Source organism: Benincasa hispida, chromosome 9 (assembly GCF_009727055.1).
Source record: "Benincasa hispida cultivar B227 chromosome 9, ASM972705v1, whole genome shotgun sequence".
Taxonomy (NCBI): Eukaryota; Viridiplantae; Streptophyta; class Magnoliopsida; order Cucurbitales; family Cucurbitaceae; genus Benincasa; species Benincasa hispida.
This window is the reverse complement of record NC_052357.1, coordinates 6,445,354-6,464,092: the sequence shown is the minus strand read 5'-3', so window position 1 is coordinate 6,464,092 and position 18,739 is coordinate 6,445,354. Positions and strand designations below refer to the sequence as shown.

General features: G+C 32.9%; 1 protein-coding gene across 3 annotated transcripts; it reads left to right on the top strand.

Moving 5' to 3' along the window:
• Positions 1-2,678: 2,678 nt before the first annotated feature.
• Positions 2,679-5,769, top strand: LOC120086681 (transmembrane protein 87B). Of its 3 annotated transcripts, none has more exons than XM_039043443.1 (5): positions 2,680-3,067; positions 3,440-4,358; positions 4,723-4,818; positions 5,028-5,164; positions 5,248-5,769. In XM_039043443.1, exons 1-5 carry the CDS (start codon positions 2,841-2,843, stop codon positions 5,423-5,425), a joined length of 1,557 nt encoding a protein of 518 aa, XP_038899371.1. In that variant the 5' UTR covers positions 2,680-2,840; the 3' UTR covers positions 5,426-5,769. The 3 variants fall into 3 exon arrangements, 2 of the variants coding, with proteins under 2 accessions (XP_038899371.1, XP_038899372.1); XM_039043444.1 differs by having other exon boundaries at positions 2,939-3,067; positions 3,424-4,358; XR_005484287.1 differs by lacking the exon at positions 5,248-5,769 and having other exon boundaries at positions 2,679-3,067; positions 4,723-4,935; positions 5,028-5,169.
• Positions 5,770-18,739: the final 12,970 nt, after the last annotated feature.

Sequence of the window (18,739 nt, the reverse complement as noted above, 5' to 3'; positions counted from 1 at the left end):
TTTAACATGTACAAAGCTTTCAACTTTATGAACCTAAAAACTTTGATCTCAGATTTGAGCCTTAGATGTTGCATGTTTGAATGTGTGAGTTCAACATGTTGGGACCTCTACATCTTTGGGTGGGTTCGATAAGAAATATCTTTCATCTCTTTCTCCTGATAGCATTCCTAGCTTGCTCAAAGCTTTTTCTTGCGAGTGTGGTTCAAACTTCTAACCGTCAAAGATTTATTTACCTTTTATGTTGATAGATATATAGTGACAAATAAGTACAAATTTTGTAATTTAATTTTTATTATGTTTTAAAGGTTAATTCGAAAGTTTTAGTTGTTAGGTCTTTTTATGTATTAAAAATACATAATAGTTGAGTAATTATTCTCGTTATTTATTTATTCACTTGTTTGATCCGAACTATCGCTATACATTGAAATAAAATGACCCAGGCAATGTCTCAACAATTTTTCGGAAAAACAAAAAAAAAATGACAACGATGTTTATTTAATTTCTTTTTTTTAAAAAAATATTTCAATTATAAATTCTCAATCGGGCTCAAATAGTATAAAACTTATGTTATGACCTTAGGGGTCATTTGATTGGAAGATCTTCTGTATGAGAATTGATACATGCATAGAATAAGCTATATTCCCTGACATTCTCATTTTTCTATAAACAAGCACTTTTTATTTTCTTTTAAAATTATGGTTCTCTCTATTCCATTTTCTATCTGTTTTTTTTTTAATTTTTTTTATATAATTTCATTTTAAATATAGTTATTTATTTATTTAATTTATATTAATTTTTAAAAATTAATATAAATATTTATTTTAACAAATCAATGATAATTATTAAAATATTTATCTAACTTATTTTTACAATAAAAATTTATTAAATGCAATTACTTTTTTTTTACATAAACAATCAATTAATTAGCTAACAATATCTTAGATATATTTAATTAGTAAATTAGACTTACTTAAATTTAGTTGGTACAAAAATTTATTGTCAGTAATTATAATTAACTTTTTATAATCAAATAATTATTTATTGGGATTAATTTTAATTTGATCTTTCATAATAAACCGATAAATTTTTTTTTAGTATTCTTTATTAATATATCATATTTTTATCTCGTTTTTCACTTTCTATATAATATGTTATTTATTAAAATAAATTTTATTATATTATTTAATTAAAACTAAAATTACTAATGTTGAATTTATTTATTATAGAAATGATTAGGAAAATTATTTTAAATGACAAAGCTGTTGAAAATATTCACAAATAATAGCAAAATATCACACTCTATCTACGACTATGGTCTTTTGTCTATTATAACATAGATAGATGTATATAGTAGTCTATCGCGGTTTATCGCAGATAGACAATAAAGTTTTGTTATATTTGTAAACATTTTAGTTTATTTTTCTATATTTGAAAATAACTCAAATGATTGAGTATTAGATTATAATTAATATGATATTTATTTAATATATTAATTGGTTGATTTTAATTAATTAAGAATCAATAATAATTTTAATTATAAATTACTTAATTTTCAAATATTTATAATTAAAATGAGTTGGTTATTAATCTTTGGGTTATAATAGTCGAGTAGGAAATACTAGACATGGTAAAAAAAAAGATGGGAAGGAAATAGTAAGTACCTAATAAAGTAATAAAGAGAGGTTTGAAATAGTAATATTATATTTAATTGTAAATTATAATTGTTGAAAATAGGAACTATTATTATTGAAGTCCCAAACATGGAGCACCCACTTTAAGTTGAGGACCCAAACACCTCGTGAATGTTTTATAATTATTTTTGTTTTTACACAATTTCATTTTCATCTTTTTCTTAAATATTTGAATTCTTAGCCAATTTTAAAAATAGAAAATATTATTTTTTATTTAACTGTGAAAACTCCTTGGATTTTAAACGGAATAAAAAACTTCTAAAAATAATAAATATTTATAAATTTAGTTTTCAAAACTAAAATAAAAATAAAATGGTGTTAAGTTATATTTTGATTTTTTTAAACTTCAAACCTTTAAACATAGAGAATAATAATTGTTTTATCCAATTTTTAAAATATCTCTTTTCTTCTTGAAAGTGAATAGAAAAATAATGTTTATAAATTCTTTTTTTTTTAAAAAAGAAAATAATATATAAAAAATTTGAAAATATGTCTATTTGATTATATACTCTCAAAGAAAAAAGAAAAAATTAATTCTCAATAGTCTAATAGATAATCCCATTTCATTTTACAAATTAGACAACCATAATTAATTTTGTTTAGATCGTAAGAAATTAAATTTGCTCACTCTCAATATATTTAATTAAAAGCTTCAAATGCATGGAATCGGAACTGTCCGAAAATAGGAATTTTCTATTTTCGTTTTTTTTTTTGTTTTTGGAGGAAAAGTAGGATAAGAATTAAATTATCAACATTACATGTCTCATCAAAATAAAAGAAAGTTCTTATGATAGGCAGATTCTGATTTAATTATTATTTATTGTTATACACCGACAGTGAAGCCAGCCTGACAAATCCAGTAGTAAATCTGACGGCTCATAAAAGGAAAAGAGACACCAATCGAACGGTCGCGACACACACACGTGTCCCTTCCAAAATTTGATTCTCAGCACAAAATTTTAAATTCTCAATTAAAATTAATATTAAAAAAAATTTACACTCTCGGCATTGAAACTTCTTACACAGTCACAGATCTGGCAAAGCAAGCAAGAATTTGGCAGATCCACGCTCTTTGCTGCTGCCAATCTTCTTCTCTCTTCCGATTTAGGGTTCCAAGCTCCATTTCTTGGAATCTCGGACTGAAAATCCATGTCTTTTTCTTGTTGTTCTAATCACCTACTGCTTTCCTTCATTCTACTACTATGTTTTTCCTCTCTTTGCATTCACGCTTCAGTTCACCACTATTCTGCTGAGAAATTCATTAACAAAGGCAATGCGTTTGTCGTTCATGGAGGTAGCGAGGGAATTCGCTCCTCCATGGTTGACCCCAATGATGGCGATGTGGATTCTTCTTCCAATCGCGAATCCTATATTCGGTATGTGTTTTTCTGATTCTCCGTTATTTTGATGTTTTTGTTTGTTCGCTAGGGATGGCGTTCATTGTTTTTGCTTTTATTTCGATCAATGTTGGAAATTACGAGTTAATTTCGGAATTGGGTTTCTCGTTTAGTGCCTATTGTTTTGCAATTTAGTCTTATTTTGGTTTCCATCTTCGCTGACATGTATGAATTCTGTAATGTGTGGTTTTCGGTATCCTGTAAACGCTTTGAGGAAGTCTTGATAGCTTGTTAAGATTTGTTGGGATTTATTTATCCTTGGTTGAGGTTTGCCTGCTGTGGCGTTAGTATATCTTTTCTTATGTCTTTGTTGTGATAGATACCTTATTCTATAGTGTACTGTCAAACCAGCTTCGAAAAAATTACATTTCGGAGACCCGAGGAGTTTTCGAACTTCAGCTCAGGACCATTGCATGCAATTGTGTTTGAGGTGGAAGATAGAGAGATGGTTGGAGGTTCGGCCTATGGTGGCCAAAGGGCAATATGCTGTACTGTAGATCTTGCTAAACTAGGTGTTTGTTCAGAAGGAGAAGTTATTTACCGGCCTTCGTCGAAAAATTCTGGTTGGCCTCAAGTTTATGGAGTCTCTTTCAACACAGATGAGCAAGTTGCGACCCTGGCGACAAAATCAATTCAGATTACTAAAACAGGGATGTATAATTTGTATTTCATCCATTGTGATCCAAAGCTTCAAAATGTGGTCGTGGAGGGGAAAACCATATGGAAAAACCCTTCTGGATACTTACCGGGTAGAATGGCACCCCTGATGAAATTTTATTTGTATATGTCTTTTGCTTATGTGTTGCTTGGAATCTTTTGGTTCTCACAGTATGCAAGATTCTGGAAAGAGGTTTTCCCATTGCAGAATTGTATTACGGTTGTTATTACATTGGGGATGTTTGAGATGGCTATGTGGTATTTTGAGTATGCTGAATTCAACCAGAGTGGGATTAGACCAACAGGGATTACTATGTGGGCTGTCACCTTTGGAGTTGTTAAACGTACAATTGCACGTCTGATCATTTTGATGGTTTCAATGGGTTATGGTGTTGTCAGACCAACTCTAGGTGGACTGACATCAAAGGTTCTCATGCTTGGATTAACCTTCTTTCTGGCATCTGAAGTTCTTGAATTGGTTGAGAATGTGGGTGCTGTAAGTGATCTTTCAGGAAAAGCAAGACTTTTCTTGGTACTACCTGTGGCAATCTTGGATGCTTTCTTCATTCTTTGGATATTTACCTCCCTCTCTGCAACTTTAAGCAAGCTTCAGGTATCTGTTTTTCTGTCCTCCTGGTTTTTGTTGTTTGCATTTTAGATTGATTTCCTCCTGGCAAGTTGTTTTCTGAAGAATATTGTGAAATAATCTTCTTCTAATCAAATTATAATTCGATGGAGTAGGTTAGTAGAGTACCAGGGAAAGCATGGTCTTATAAATTGAGCTTCCAATTTAATTATTTATTTAGTGGAAGCAGATTTATTTGCTGCTAAAATATGCTTGCTCCTTGTTCGTATCCCTGCCCGAATCTAATTTTATCCAATACCTTTGTTTTATGTTAATGCTGCAACTTTTTTCTGCATTTTTTGTGGCATAACTTCTACTGATTGGCTTTTCTTCATTATTGCTAATGTCACAGGCTAGACGATTGTCAACTAAATTGGACATTTACAGAAAATTCACAAATGCATTGGCCGTAACTGTTATTGTATCTGTGGGTTGGATGTGTTATGAGGTAATTTGTGCATGAAGACTTGTTTCTATTATCGTAAAAACGCGTTTAGACATGGGCCATTGACGCATAGGTTTTGGAAAGAAATGAACATTTTTTTGAAACTGCAGCAGGTTCATGGTAACAGAGTCACTTGTCGTTTTTTATTACTTTGTCCCAGACCCTCATCATCAGTTGTTGCTGACTGCAATTTCTCAAATGTAATCTTGCAGCTTTATTTCAAATCGAACGACATTTACAATGAGCAGTGGCAAAATGCGTGGATTATCCCTGCCTTCTGGCAAGTCTTATCATTTTCTCTACTGTGTGTTATTTGTGCTCTCTGGGCTCCCTCTCAAAACTCAATGCGGTATGTTTCAACACTCGGTTTCTCGGTTTTTCTTCCCGCTGCCTCTTACTGTTGTACATTGCTTCATCATCTATTTTTCTCAGGTATGCATACTCTGAGGACGCACACGAAGAGTTTGACAAGGATGATACAAATCTTACACTCATAAGACCATCTCCGATTTCCTCACCTTCAAAGGACGTTCGGAGTGTACCAGACATAAAACCGCTGCGTGGAAGCGACAATCCAGCTGGCGATTTAGAAGAAGATAAAACAGAGTAAAATTGGAATTACAGGTCCTACTTTTTGGTACCATAAATAGCCATAAGTTCATTTACTTCGTTAGCTCTATTTCCTGGGAAATTCTGGTAGTCTAATTTCCACGGGCAAAAATACTATTAAAAGTAAAGACAGCTATTTCATTTTTGCTCTTTTGGGTTGTTCTTCCTAATAGCCTGATGTAATAGTAGACTAGAGTGTTGTAGTTCCCTCTCATGTAGTTTTTATCATTTGTTCCACAATAATCATTCTTGTAACTGTGCCTGATTTTGATATGATTTTGATATTTAATACCTCAACCACCTGCCAAAATCTTCCAATATGATATGATACATCCTGTTTCTATAGAATACTTTTCTAGTTCTATTGAGAATGTCAGCAATAGGGATGTCCACGGTTGAGTTGGGTTGGAGGGTTTTTGTACCCATCCGAAAATTTGGGTTGGTCGGGGTTGGCTATTCGAGACACGAACTGAGTCTCCAACCCAACCCTTGAAATTCAGGTTATATATATATATATATTATGCCTTAATCCTAATCAGACTTGGTTTAGGAGATATTTAATTATTTATTTAACTCTTTTCCTTCATCGCCTTGGGTTCGGAGAAGTGTACTATATAAACTCTTTAACCCTATAGAGCATTGTTTATTCTATAGATTATGTATTTTTTGTAACATTTTCTTTAATAAAATTGTTCTCCGTCTGCCTTGTGGGCGTAGTGGTTAACACACTGTTAGTGACTCATGTAAATATGTGTTGATCTTCTCTATTCTTTTATGTTTTTTTTTATTCTTTAATTGTCGATTTTGTAACAAACTGGTATTAGAGCATAATCGTTTGGGTTTTGAAATTTTGCATTTGTTCGACAATTAAAGATGTCCGGCGTGAACGTAAAAATCGACAAATTCATCGAGAGGAACAATTTTGGTCTGTGACAGGTCTAGATATGATCCCTACTGAAGTAGCAAGGGTTGTGGGCTTCGTTGTACTAGACTTGATGCCATCTGCCTTCTTGCTAATTCGTATAGGGCCATTGAATCGGCCCAACCAGCCACAACAATTTGTGAAACATTTCTAAGTCTTTCTTGGTCATATGCACTAACGACACTAATTGCTTTAGGTTGTGGATGTTGTATATCAAAACTGTTCGTGGGTTACCCACAACCAAGATTGGCACCAGTCAGTCGACGATCAACTACCCCAGATTCGCATCACTTGTGGGTTCCTCAGTATGCCTCTCTCAATCTGCCCTCGTTAAAATTCTGCCCAGATACACCTAGCCACGACTAGCCCTACTCCGGTATATTTTCATCGTGGGTTTCAACCTTTGATTATGTTCATGGGTTTTTCAATCGCACATACGTGTTCACTGCCCGTGGTTCGCAACTGTTGGGTGTCACGCTCATGCTTGCCCAAGACGTGTTGCTCATGGCCGCATATCCGCCTCCACCTCTTTTTACCATGCTTTCATCCTATGTATTTCATTTTGCTAGTTAGTTTACTTTCTATGTATGACCGCTCGTCCGTTTTCATATGCAAGGGTGGCAAATGTCTTTTTATTCAAAATGCACTATACGGGAGTAAGACTAATCATCATATCCTCATACTCTGAGTGGTATGCTATAAATTCGTTGATGCTTATTGCTTTCTAGCCTAGTACAATCTTTCTTGGATCAAATCATGCTTTCAAACGTTTGTGAAAACTTTTTCCTCTAAATTTGTTTTCTAAAATCGTTTTCTCCGAAATGGGGGTCGAGGTTGTGAGAGGCACTCGATGTGCCATTGGCGATCCGAATTCGAATTGGCTGACCTATTCTTGAGCGAGAACAAGGGGCACACAATCGCTAAGTGAAGCTTTCGAAAGGGCGATTGTGACAGTTGGTATTAGATCCAAGTCGGCTCGTGAAGTTGAGAAGTTGTGATCATGTCTGCTACGAAACAGTTGAGCAAGTCCCATGTTGACCAATTGGTCGAGATAGAAGAGCAAATGCTCTATCTGATAGAAGTCCCTTATCAGGTTTGGTTCCTAGAAACTCGGTTACAAGAAGTCTCTGACAAGGCTAATGAAATCGACGCGGTGGCTGGCCACTTGGACCTGCCCGTCAAGGAATTGTTAACAAGGGTTGAGACCCTAGAAGCAAAAGCTATGAGAATTTAATTTCGAGCGTGGGGAAGGCTTGTTGGGCTTTATTGCCTCAATGGAAGAGCGTGTTGAAAAACTAAATAGCTCGTAGAAAGCGATAATTCAGATGGTGACTGAGTTATCCAAAGACTTTCAAGCCACTCTCGATGTCGTCCGAGAATAGATCGTGGACATCAGTGCAAGAGTTAACCTCACCATAAGAGCGATGGGAAATCAGATCCTAGCTGGGGGCGCAATCCAATTCAACGGAGTATTACCCGAGCCTAAGCCCTTTTGTGGGGCTCGTGACGCGAAAGAGCTAGAAAATTTTATCTTTGATATGAAGCAATATTTCAGAGCTATGAACGTAGCTACTGAAGAGTCAAATATCACTTTGGTGACGATGCAAGAGGGTCGGTGCCAAATTATGGTGGAGGTCACATTTCCTGGACATCCAAGAGGGTCGATGCACCATCGACACATGGGAGAGACTGAAATAGGAATTGCGTTCTCAGTTCTTTCCGGAAAATGTTGAAATTTTGATAAGACATAAGCTACAAGAATTGAAACATACTGGTACTATTAGGGACTATGTGAAACAATTTTCTAAGTTGATGTTGGACATATAGGATATGTTCGAAAAAGACAAAGTTTTCTATTTTGTAGAAAATCTTGAACCGTGGGCAAAAACAAAATTATATGAATAAAGAATACAGGATCTCCCAGCCGCATACACAGCAGTCGAACGATTGTTCAACTTAACTGATAAATCTCAAAAGATGAAACAACACTCGAGATCCCCAACTAAAGGGAGTAAGAGCAACTATTCAAGCCCATCGAGAAATAGTGAGGGAGGCAAAGACACTAGTGGGGATGGCAAACCACTTCAACCAATGATTGGAAATACGTGGCGAGGGCCAAATCAACATTATTTTTATCGGCCCCCATTCTGTTATATATGCAAGGGGCAACACAAGGCAAGCTAGTGTCCGAAACGAGCAACTTTTATTGCTTTCAAGCCTCAGACTCGAAAGGCAAAGTTGTTCAGATAGAGGACGAGAATATACAAGTAGGGAAGATGAAACCCCACGAATTAGAGCCCTAATATTCTTAGTTGCCCTCCAGAGGAATATGGGAGAAACAAAAGAACCCCAAAAAGGTGGATTGATGTACGTAGATGCTTGGGTCAACCATAGATCGGCCAAGAGTACTATGGTCGACTCTGGAGCCACTTATAATTTTATATCTGAAACAAAAGCCAGACGATTGAATCTCCATTGGGAAGGAGGTGTAAGAAAAATGAAAGCAGTGAACTCTGCGACATTGCATATTACAGGAATGGTAAAGAAAACAATTGTAAAGTTGGGGAATTGGAGTGACCTTTCATGATTGTTAAAATGGACGACTTTGACGTGGTGTTGTGGATGAAATTCTTGCTCGAGAACAAGGTAAAACCGATACCCATCATCAAATGCTTAGTGATCACACGGTCTACGCTCACCATTGTGCATGTTGGGATTAAAAATCCGAATGGGATAAAGATGATCTCAACCCTCTAGTTAGAGAGGGACCTTACCCACGAGTTAGTTGAAATCATGAAAGGGAAGTCCCTCGAGACATTCAGGGTGTCTTGAAAAACTGTCGCGTTGTCGATTCGAACAGCTTACACAAGTCCTTACCTTCAAAGAGGAGAAAAAGGAAGCAAAGACACTGAGAGTTCTTACCAGGGGACAAAGTTCGAGTAAGATTGCGCCTAGAACAGTTTCGATTACAACGCCAAAGAGAACGTTGTCGCAAGCAGATGTGAAGGACTGGTGGAAGTCATTGAAAAGGTTGGGAAAGCCTATTATCGGGTGCAATTACGGTCGTGGTTGGAGATTCATCCTGTCATCCATGTAAGTAGATTAAAGCCTTATCACCCCGACCATGCTGATGAGCGATGTAGTGTTGTGACATGTCCACTTGCCACGACGAAGAGAACGACAGAGGAAGAAGTCAATGAGAGACTTGCTGCAAGAAGCAACAGAGTTAGATGACCATGATAAGGTTTGGAAGAGTCCCTGGAGAGGTGGAAAAGCCTCCAAGGCATAGAAGTTTGTCTGGAGCGCACAAAAGACCTTAAAGCAACTGCTCAACAATTTGTTGAGTTCGAGCAGAGTCGGTTGACAAGGACATCAACCAATTGGAAGAATGTCACGGTCATGCTTGTCCAGGACGTGTTGCCCATGGCCGCATGTTTGCCTCCACCTCTTTTTACCATACTTTCATCCTATGTATTTCATTTTACTAATTAGTTTACTTTTTTTGTACTTTTCTTTATATATGACCGCTCCTCGTTTCTATATGCAATGGTGGCGAATGTCTTCTTGTTCAGAATGCACTATATGGTGGTAAGATTACTCATCATATCTTCATACCCGAAGTGGTATGTTATAAAGTCATTGTTGTTGCTTATTGTTTTCTAGCCTACTACAATTTTTCTTTGGTCAAATCATGTTTTCAAATGTTTGTGGAAACCTTTTCCTCTAAACTTGTTTTCTGAAACCGTCTTCTCCAAAACGGAAGTGGAGGTTGTGAAAGGCACTCGGTGTGCCATCGGTGATCTGAATTCGAATTGGCTGACTTGTTCTTGAACGGGAACAAGTGCCACACAATCGTTAAATGAAGCTTCCGAAAGGGAAATTGTGACATTGGGCGTCTATTTTCTATTTGGAGTCTGTCGTGGGTGTTCGCCAACGCCATTCGTGGCTCTCAATCGCTGTTCATGTTTGTTGTTTGTGGTTCGCAGCCGTCGTTTGTGAATTGTGTTGTTTGTGATTCATATGTGGTTTTGCACATATCTAAGAATTAGACCTGCCCATCCATGGTTTAGTGGGTCTGTGTTTGGTTTTTTCCAATATGCTCAACGTTTGTATTTGTCAACATTGTTTGTAGTTCAACGCCTCAAATCCCGTCTTCTTTGTTGGGGCTACAACCAAACCATCTGTTGCCTACCCCTTACCGTGAGCCTCATACGAAGAAGGGGAATGAAGGTGGATCTAAAGTGGTTAACTCAATTCATTTTGGTTCAAATAAATTGTCTCGATTCCATAATTTGGTTCAGTTTTGACTCAACCGGCTTGGTCCAATTCTGTTAAAAAAATGTTTATTTTTTATTTGGTCTGGTTCGGTTAGTCTAATCCAGTTCGGTTCTATAAGACTACTTTGGTTTTGGTTTGGTCTAATTTGATTTGTTTTTGTCCAATTTGGTTTATTTGCAAATATGGCAAATCCACTTTTGCACAAATAGACTTTTATGGATCTTTGTTCCGTTTTTAAATTAATCGTTTGTGGATTCTGTTTTAGATCTCTCTATGATGATCTTTGTTTCTAGTCCAGAAGTTTGTTTTAGTTCTTCATGGGTTTTGTTTCTAGCCCAGAAGGTCTCTCTTTCATGGGTCTTTGTTTTCAACCTAGATTTGTTATGATTTGATTTAGAAGTTCGCTTCAGTTTCTGGTACATCATTGTTTGGACTTGCTTAATGGTTTTTTGTGGAACACTTTGAGGCACGAGGAAAAAGTCTGAGTATATTTGACAACGTGTTTTATATTACATTTGGTGCATCTGTTATATGTGAAAGAATTCAAGTTAAGGTGGAGATTTGTTGGAATGTCTTGAATTCTAATCAAAATTGGTTTATGAGATTTCAAGTTAAGGTGGAGATTTGTTAGAATATTTCGAATCCTAATCAGACTTGGTTTAAGAGATGTTTAATTATTTATTTAATTCTTTTCCTTTTTCGCTTTGGATTTAGAGAAATACACTATATAAACACTCTAACTCTACCGGCATTACTCATTCGGTAGATTATGTATGTTTTGTAATATTCTTTTTTATAAAATTGTTCTCCTTCGGTCTCATAAACGTAGCTAACACATTATTAGTGAACCACTTGTCGATTGTAAAGATTATTATATATAGATTTATATATAACACAATTATATTTGGATATTAATCATTTATCTCTTAATTATTTCTTTAGAACTCGTTTCCTTTTGCAATTAGTTTCCTTATAATTTCTCTTGTATTATATTTCTCTATTAATGGGTTCTTTTAAAAAATATGAAAAATATTATTTCTCTAGAGGTAGACATCATTGTAGCTTTCAATTTCGTTCACCAAATAATAGCCAAGGAAATTACTCCTTTTGGCCCTTGGTTGGATTTGCTCTATTATTATTCAATAAAAGGTTTGGGGGCTGAAATCAATGTCTTTTTCCTCTCTCCCTGTTCAGTGTTAACTACGTGGCTGCCTTCTTGTGGATAAATTCAAAATTTCGCCGCCAATTTCCTGTAGTCGAGCTTCTCGGTCAATAAAATAATAATAATAAAATAATAATAATAAAAGAATAAATTCAATTTTTAGTGTCATAATAAATTTCGATGGATGGTTCTATAAGATTAATTGAGGTGTTCATAAACTATTCTCAATATCTATATATATATATTATATATATATATATATATATATATATATATATATAAATAAAAACAGTAACTTTGCTCAACAATTTTTTCCGGTTCAAAAACATATTTAACTATTAGTTAAGTTAGTGAGAAAAAAAAAAGTGTATATTTATTAGGGGTGTTCAAAAAACTCGATGACCCAAAAAAATTGATCAACTCAATCCAACCCGTGCGGTTTGGGTTAGGTTATCAACTCATTTGAGTTGGGTTGGGTTCAAATAAATGAAAATTTTATGGGTTGGGTTAGTTCATGATTTCACCTAATATAACCTAAACCAACCCGAATTTATTATTAATTGTAAAATATATTTTTTATTACTTATAACAGAATTATTTATACATATATTGATTTTAGTTTTATTTACTTTCTATATTTTTTGAATAATTTATTTTTCAACAACTATTAAAATAGTTTATTTGCACTTTAGAAAGAAAATTTTCACTATAAATTGAAATTGAGTTGTTAATCTTAATTCAATATATGAAAATAATTAAATTAGATTTTTACATATTTAAGAAACTTTTCATTATATAAATTGAAATTGAGTTGTTAATCTTAATTCAATATATGAAAATAATTAAATTAGATTTTTACATATTTACGTTTTGCTTCTTTTTAGAACAATACTTTAAATAAATGACTCGATTAACCCGAACCAACCCAACTCAAATATTTCATGGTTGGGTTGGGTTGGGTTCATTTTTTAATAAGGGTTATTTGGGTTTAAAAAAATTACAACCCGAACAATTGGGTTGGGTCTAAAAAACCTTTCAACCCAACCCAACCCATGAACACCCCTAATATTTATGACTTTTTTTCTTTTGGTTTTTAATTTTTGACATAAATCTCATTTTTTTACTTTCAAATTTATAAGTTATTTTCATTTGATGAGTTATTGGCGGGGCGGATTTAGCATGGGTCCAAGGGATTTGAGTACCCTAGCTTTATAATCTTTATATATATATAAATTGTCACCGTATCAAAACCACTAGCTAGTCATATCTATCCTTCAAACCCTTTTAGACATTTATTTTTATGAAATTATATAAAACCTTCCGTCAACAAAATTTCTGGATCTACCACTAGTTTGTGGGTAGACAATTTGAACATATGATCTCTTAGTCAAAATTATATACATCATATCACTTAAGTCCGAAATAATTGATGAATGAATCTTTAACTGGAATATCTCTTTAGACCTCGGATAAATAGAGATGAGTATTTCCTTTTTTGGTAATTTGAAATAAGAAATTGTGACCATTTAAAATCGTTTAAGTTCATTTGGTTATTTCTATAAAAGTCAGAAAATGATTGAAAGATATATTTTGGAATTTTGAAAAAAGAAAAATCCCTTCAAAATTCAAGAAAAATAAAGGGATTTAAAACATGTTATGTCAAAGAAATAAGAAAGTTTAATTTGAGGGCATATCATTCCCGTCACGTAACTTGTTTATTTTAATAATTGCTCTTCACATTTTTTTTTAATAAACAAAAAAATAGCTGGCAATAACCTTTTTTTTTTCAATGGCTAACTAAATTAAATTGGTATGTTAAAAAAAATTAAATTTATTTTATTTTATCACGACGTTAATTGGTCTTTTATTTTCCAGCTGGGGCTCAAATTTTGATGAAATTCCAATGAGTTGACTGATTAATTTGCAATAAGTTATGAATATGGTATTAGTTTATAAATTCAATCACTTCTGCTATTATTTAATTTATCATATGGTCATGTGCAGAAATTGTGGTAATAACCATTCAAGAAAACCATGTCTAGTTCCATATTCTATTATCTATATTTTTCATTTTTAACTTTTTTACTCGTTTTGTTGTTTTGTATATTGTATACAGATTTCCTATTTAATTCGTATCCATATCAAGAGTGTTCAAATAACCCGACAATCAGAACAATCTGGACTACCCAACTCAAAATATAAGGGTTGGGTTGAATTGGGTTAGTTTTGTTTTTGCGTTGGATTGGGTTAAATTTTTTCTATTTTTGTTGGATTGGATTGGGTCATGGGTTGGCTAAAAAGAATTTGGATTGATCCAACCCAACCCGATTTTTTATATATATATAAATAAAATATGCCATATATATTTCTCTTTGTTTGAAATTTGATTACTTTGCATTGATTAATTTGTGAATTTTAAATATTTTTATTTTAAAATTATTATGATATTTGTCTTTATTTGAAGTTTGCAATAAATATCTTAGATATAATTGGTATTTAGCACCTTGAATTTTGAGATTTTAGTTATTAGTCAGTATATAAATTTACATATTTTTAATTAAAAAGAAAAAAGAACAAATTATAACCCAACAATCCAATCCAACTCAACTCAACCTATGTACACCCCTATCCATATCTGATTAAGAGATCATATTTCTTAAGAATGAATTTTCAAATCTCCACTTTCATATTATTGAATCTATATATGTAGAAATGGTTGAGTAAATAAATGGTGTCATTGAATTAAATATTAGTTCTTCGTATTAATTATATGAAAAGAAATGTAAATTTGAGATTTTGAGATCAATAAATACTTAAAAAAAGGTTTTTATACCTACTTTGAGACTAAGCAATGTTATCACACTATTTTGGATTTCAAATACAAAGGTAAAGTTTGGTATTAAAAATTAGTCATGATTGTAAGGTTGACAAGAGTGTACTGATCTTGGAAAATAGTTTTTTTTTTTTTTTTTTTTTTTTTTTTTTGAGTAAAGGTACAAAAGAACCACCAACCACATAACTACAATCTTACTTTTTCGTCTAAGATGATAAGAAGAATATTATCTCGAAAAATATTGCACTAGATCAAAGAATAATTTGGGAGGATCTCAAAGTTGCAATAGCATAAACAGATCTGTTCTTCTGTCGAGGAACATGACAAAAAGAAGTGAAATTAATGTCATGCCAATAAAAAAGATATCCTCAATTAAAACCCAAATTTCAAATGATAAAGACCCTTCCCCATTGAGAAGCTTGATGACCTAATGCATTGAACTCAACAATTAAAGGCGAATTTTTCCCTTGATAGTGACGGTACCTTCCACAATATCTTCAGCTTCCAAGAGGCTAATATCTCTATCGTTGTTGGTAATCTATGAAACACAGATACTTTATGTGAGGCAAAGAATCCGTATCAGACACGTATCAGTTACCAATACTTCACAGATACGTATCTGACACGCGATTTGACGTATTTATTTCTATACGTACCTTTTTTAAAGAAAAAAAACAAGCAACTCATCTAATATTTCCCAATCTAAAACTAGGCAACCTATTTAAAAAGCTCATTACTCGAGTCCAAAACTAAAAGAAAAAAATAAATAAAAGACCAAACCCTATAATCATCTTCACATTTAAGTCCCCACAAAGTCCACCAAAATACAAACCATTTGGTTATCTTCAACAATTTAATGAAGAAGTTCTTCGTTTATCTTCATATTTGTCCCTCTAATCTTCTTATTCTTTGTAATATGAGTCACTTTTCTATTGCATTTTGTTAACTATATCCTAGATTCTTTTAAGAAAAAGAAAAGGTATCTCCAACATATCAACACAAGATTGAAATCCTCTTGCAAGTAGTGGCTTCTCTTTTGGTATCTCCAAAAACTCGTATCAATTGAGAACATTGTCCTCGCTTATATACTTATGATCATTTCCTTTTCTAATCAATGTGGGACTTTGTACTTTTTTCCACTCTCTATGAGGAAATACAAGACATGAATTTAACTAAATGTTAGCACACTAAAACGTAAAGTGTTTCTAATTGAGATAATTTGAAATCAAAGTCATAGGCTCTTCTCTTGGTACTTAGAACCAATCACTTCCTTTAATCTTTTCAACGTGGGACAACTACTCTTTTAACTTTTAGCTAAAATCCAACAAAATACTCTCCATTAAAAAGTCATGTGTTCAAATTCTCGTCTTCATATATTGATTTTAAAAATTAACAATCTTTTAAACAAAATAAGTTAACACTTAAAAGTACTTTATTAAAGTGTAAATCTAAATATAACATAATTTATTAGGGGGTATTTGGACTAAGAAGTTGGAAGGTATGAAATTGTGAACTTCACTCTTTATTTAGACTAAAGAATTCGTGGGTCCTACTATTAAAAAAAACATTAATTTTATATCATATTAACTCTTTATACTGTAATAAGTCCTAAGAGTTCACAACTCCCCAACTTCACGATTCCTTCGAGTTTACAAGTACTTATTACCTCATACACCCCTATGAATGCATTAAACTATTTTTCTAAAACAACTTCCAATCACATCGTTGTTAATAGTTTTTCATATGCTAGGGGTGTGTAACAGTTATCTATTTTATGTTTTTGGAATATAATCCATTTTGTAATATATTTTTTAATAATATGAATTGAAATTGAGTTACTCATCTTATTTGTATGTTTTGAAAATAAATAAATTGGATGGTTAGATATTAACAGTTCACTTTTTATAAAATAATAATAAGAGTAATAAAATGACTTGAACAATCCGAACCAATCCAATCTAACTATTTCGAGTATTTAGTTCATTGTTTTATCTTATAACAATTGTTTAGGTTCAAAAAATTTACAATCTGAACAATTTAAATGAGTCTAAAAGCTACTTTAACCCAACTAGCCTTTTAGACCAAGTCATGAACACATCATAGTTTTGGAGTTAAATTTTATATATGGTTTAAATTTCACAATTTTAAGGGATTATTATAGTTCACTCCATATTTGGGGCACCAAATATAATAGTAGTATTTACAACTATTTATAACCTATAATTAAGTATAGTAAATATTATTTCAAAATTCTTTTTGCTGTGATATTTACTATTTCTCACTCATCTTCTCATTTCTTCTTTACTATTTCTTATCCAAATAAAAATAGTTTGCACTCTAAACACAAACTATTATAACCGAGACTAAAATAGTTTGTGCTTTAAACACAAACTATTATAATTCATTGACTATAATAACCACCAATTATAATAACAAACTAAACACCTCAAATGATCCCTAAACTTCCACTACTATTTAAAGATTGTTTTTAAACTTTCAAAATGCCTATTAAACCATTTTCAAAATATTAAATGTGGCTATGGGTTGGAGCCACATAGCTCTCTAAGACAAAGTAAGGTAGTGGGATAGTAGAGGGCAAAAGAGAGAGTTTTTTTTTTTTTTTTTTTTAACATTTTCTAACACCTAATTGACTAAAAATAGGCATAACAAGTTTTAATTGGAAAAATCACAAATCATCCTTGCAACTACCACATTAGGTACAAGACACATGTTTATTTATATAAAACAATCCAATGTTCCAATATAGCTTATTGAGTGTACAAGGGTTTAATGCTCATGAATGAAGTACAGTTGTTTGATAAGAAAGAACATCCAAGTGTCGCACGGTTGGTCGTCTCAAATACTGACCCCATGACATTATGCTCTTCTTTTTTAACATAGTAAAAATAAAATAAAATAATTTATTTATTCTTTTAAATAATTGCTTGATAGCACATTTGCATTGGGTGCACTTTGAGTTGCAAGTTGCACCCAAGTTTTTTCATTAATAAATAAAGAAAGGAATATGATAGCAACAAATTAATTTTGTAAGATTTAATCAAACTACAAAGAAATCATCTTTTTCCACTGCAAAGTTGGAGATTCAAATATTTGTTTTTAACATGTTAAACTAAAAGAAATATATATGATGTGGATCATAGAATTATAGAGTGAACTCGAAATTAAACCCTAATCGTAGTGACTAAGAGCCTATTTTGAATGACTAAAAAAAAGTATTTCTTGAAAGAAAAACATTTTTATTTAAACTATTTTGAGGAAAACGGTTTAAAATAAACTTTGAGAATGTCTCAAAAACTATTTTGAGTGATTGACAAATACATCACTTTTTTTTTTTTTTCTAAAATGACTTGTTTTCAAAAATAAATAATTGAAAAGTTAAATAAAAAAAACTTTAAATTTAAAATATAGGAAATAGTCTTCTAGCCATGTTATGTGGTTGTGTAAGTTCTAAAGAAACAGTGTGACGTGAATATTTCTCCAACTTATATGATTCCTTTGATTCTTGTAGGGAAGAATGGTCGACTTTGGATCTTTGGGCTTGGATTGTGAGCAAGTTGAGGATTGAGGATCTTCCAAAGGCTATTATTGTTTTATGGAATATTTGGAACTACAAAAGTCACTTTTTGAATTCGGATGCTCGTTGCAATAAGTCTAATGTTTTTCATGTGTTCAATCTTATTGACAATTATCTTCCTTTCTCTTCAGGTGGTGCCAATGTGTTCCCAAATCCGGTGAGTTTTGAGAACCGTGTGAATCATGAAATCTGAATCCCTTCCCCTGGTAGTTTTTGGAAGCTCAACGTTGATGCATCTTGGTGTAGTGAAAAAAGGATTGATGGTCTAGGTTGAGTCATTCGTGACTCTCGATGATCTCCTATCTGCGCCAAATACAAGCATGTTGATTACAGGTTGTGGTCCATCAAAGCTCTAGAAGGTGAGGCTATCATAGTTGGTTTAGCTTCTCTACTTCAGCTTAGAGGAGAGTTGTTGCAGCATTTGGTTGTGGAATCAAACTCGGCAAATATCAACTGTGCCCTTAATGAGTCGTCCGTTGATATCTTTGAAACAAAAAATGTGGTAGATGTCTCGTCAGTTCTTGT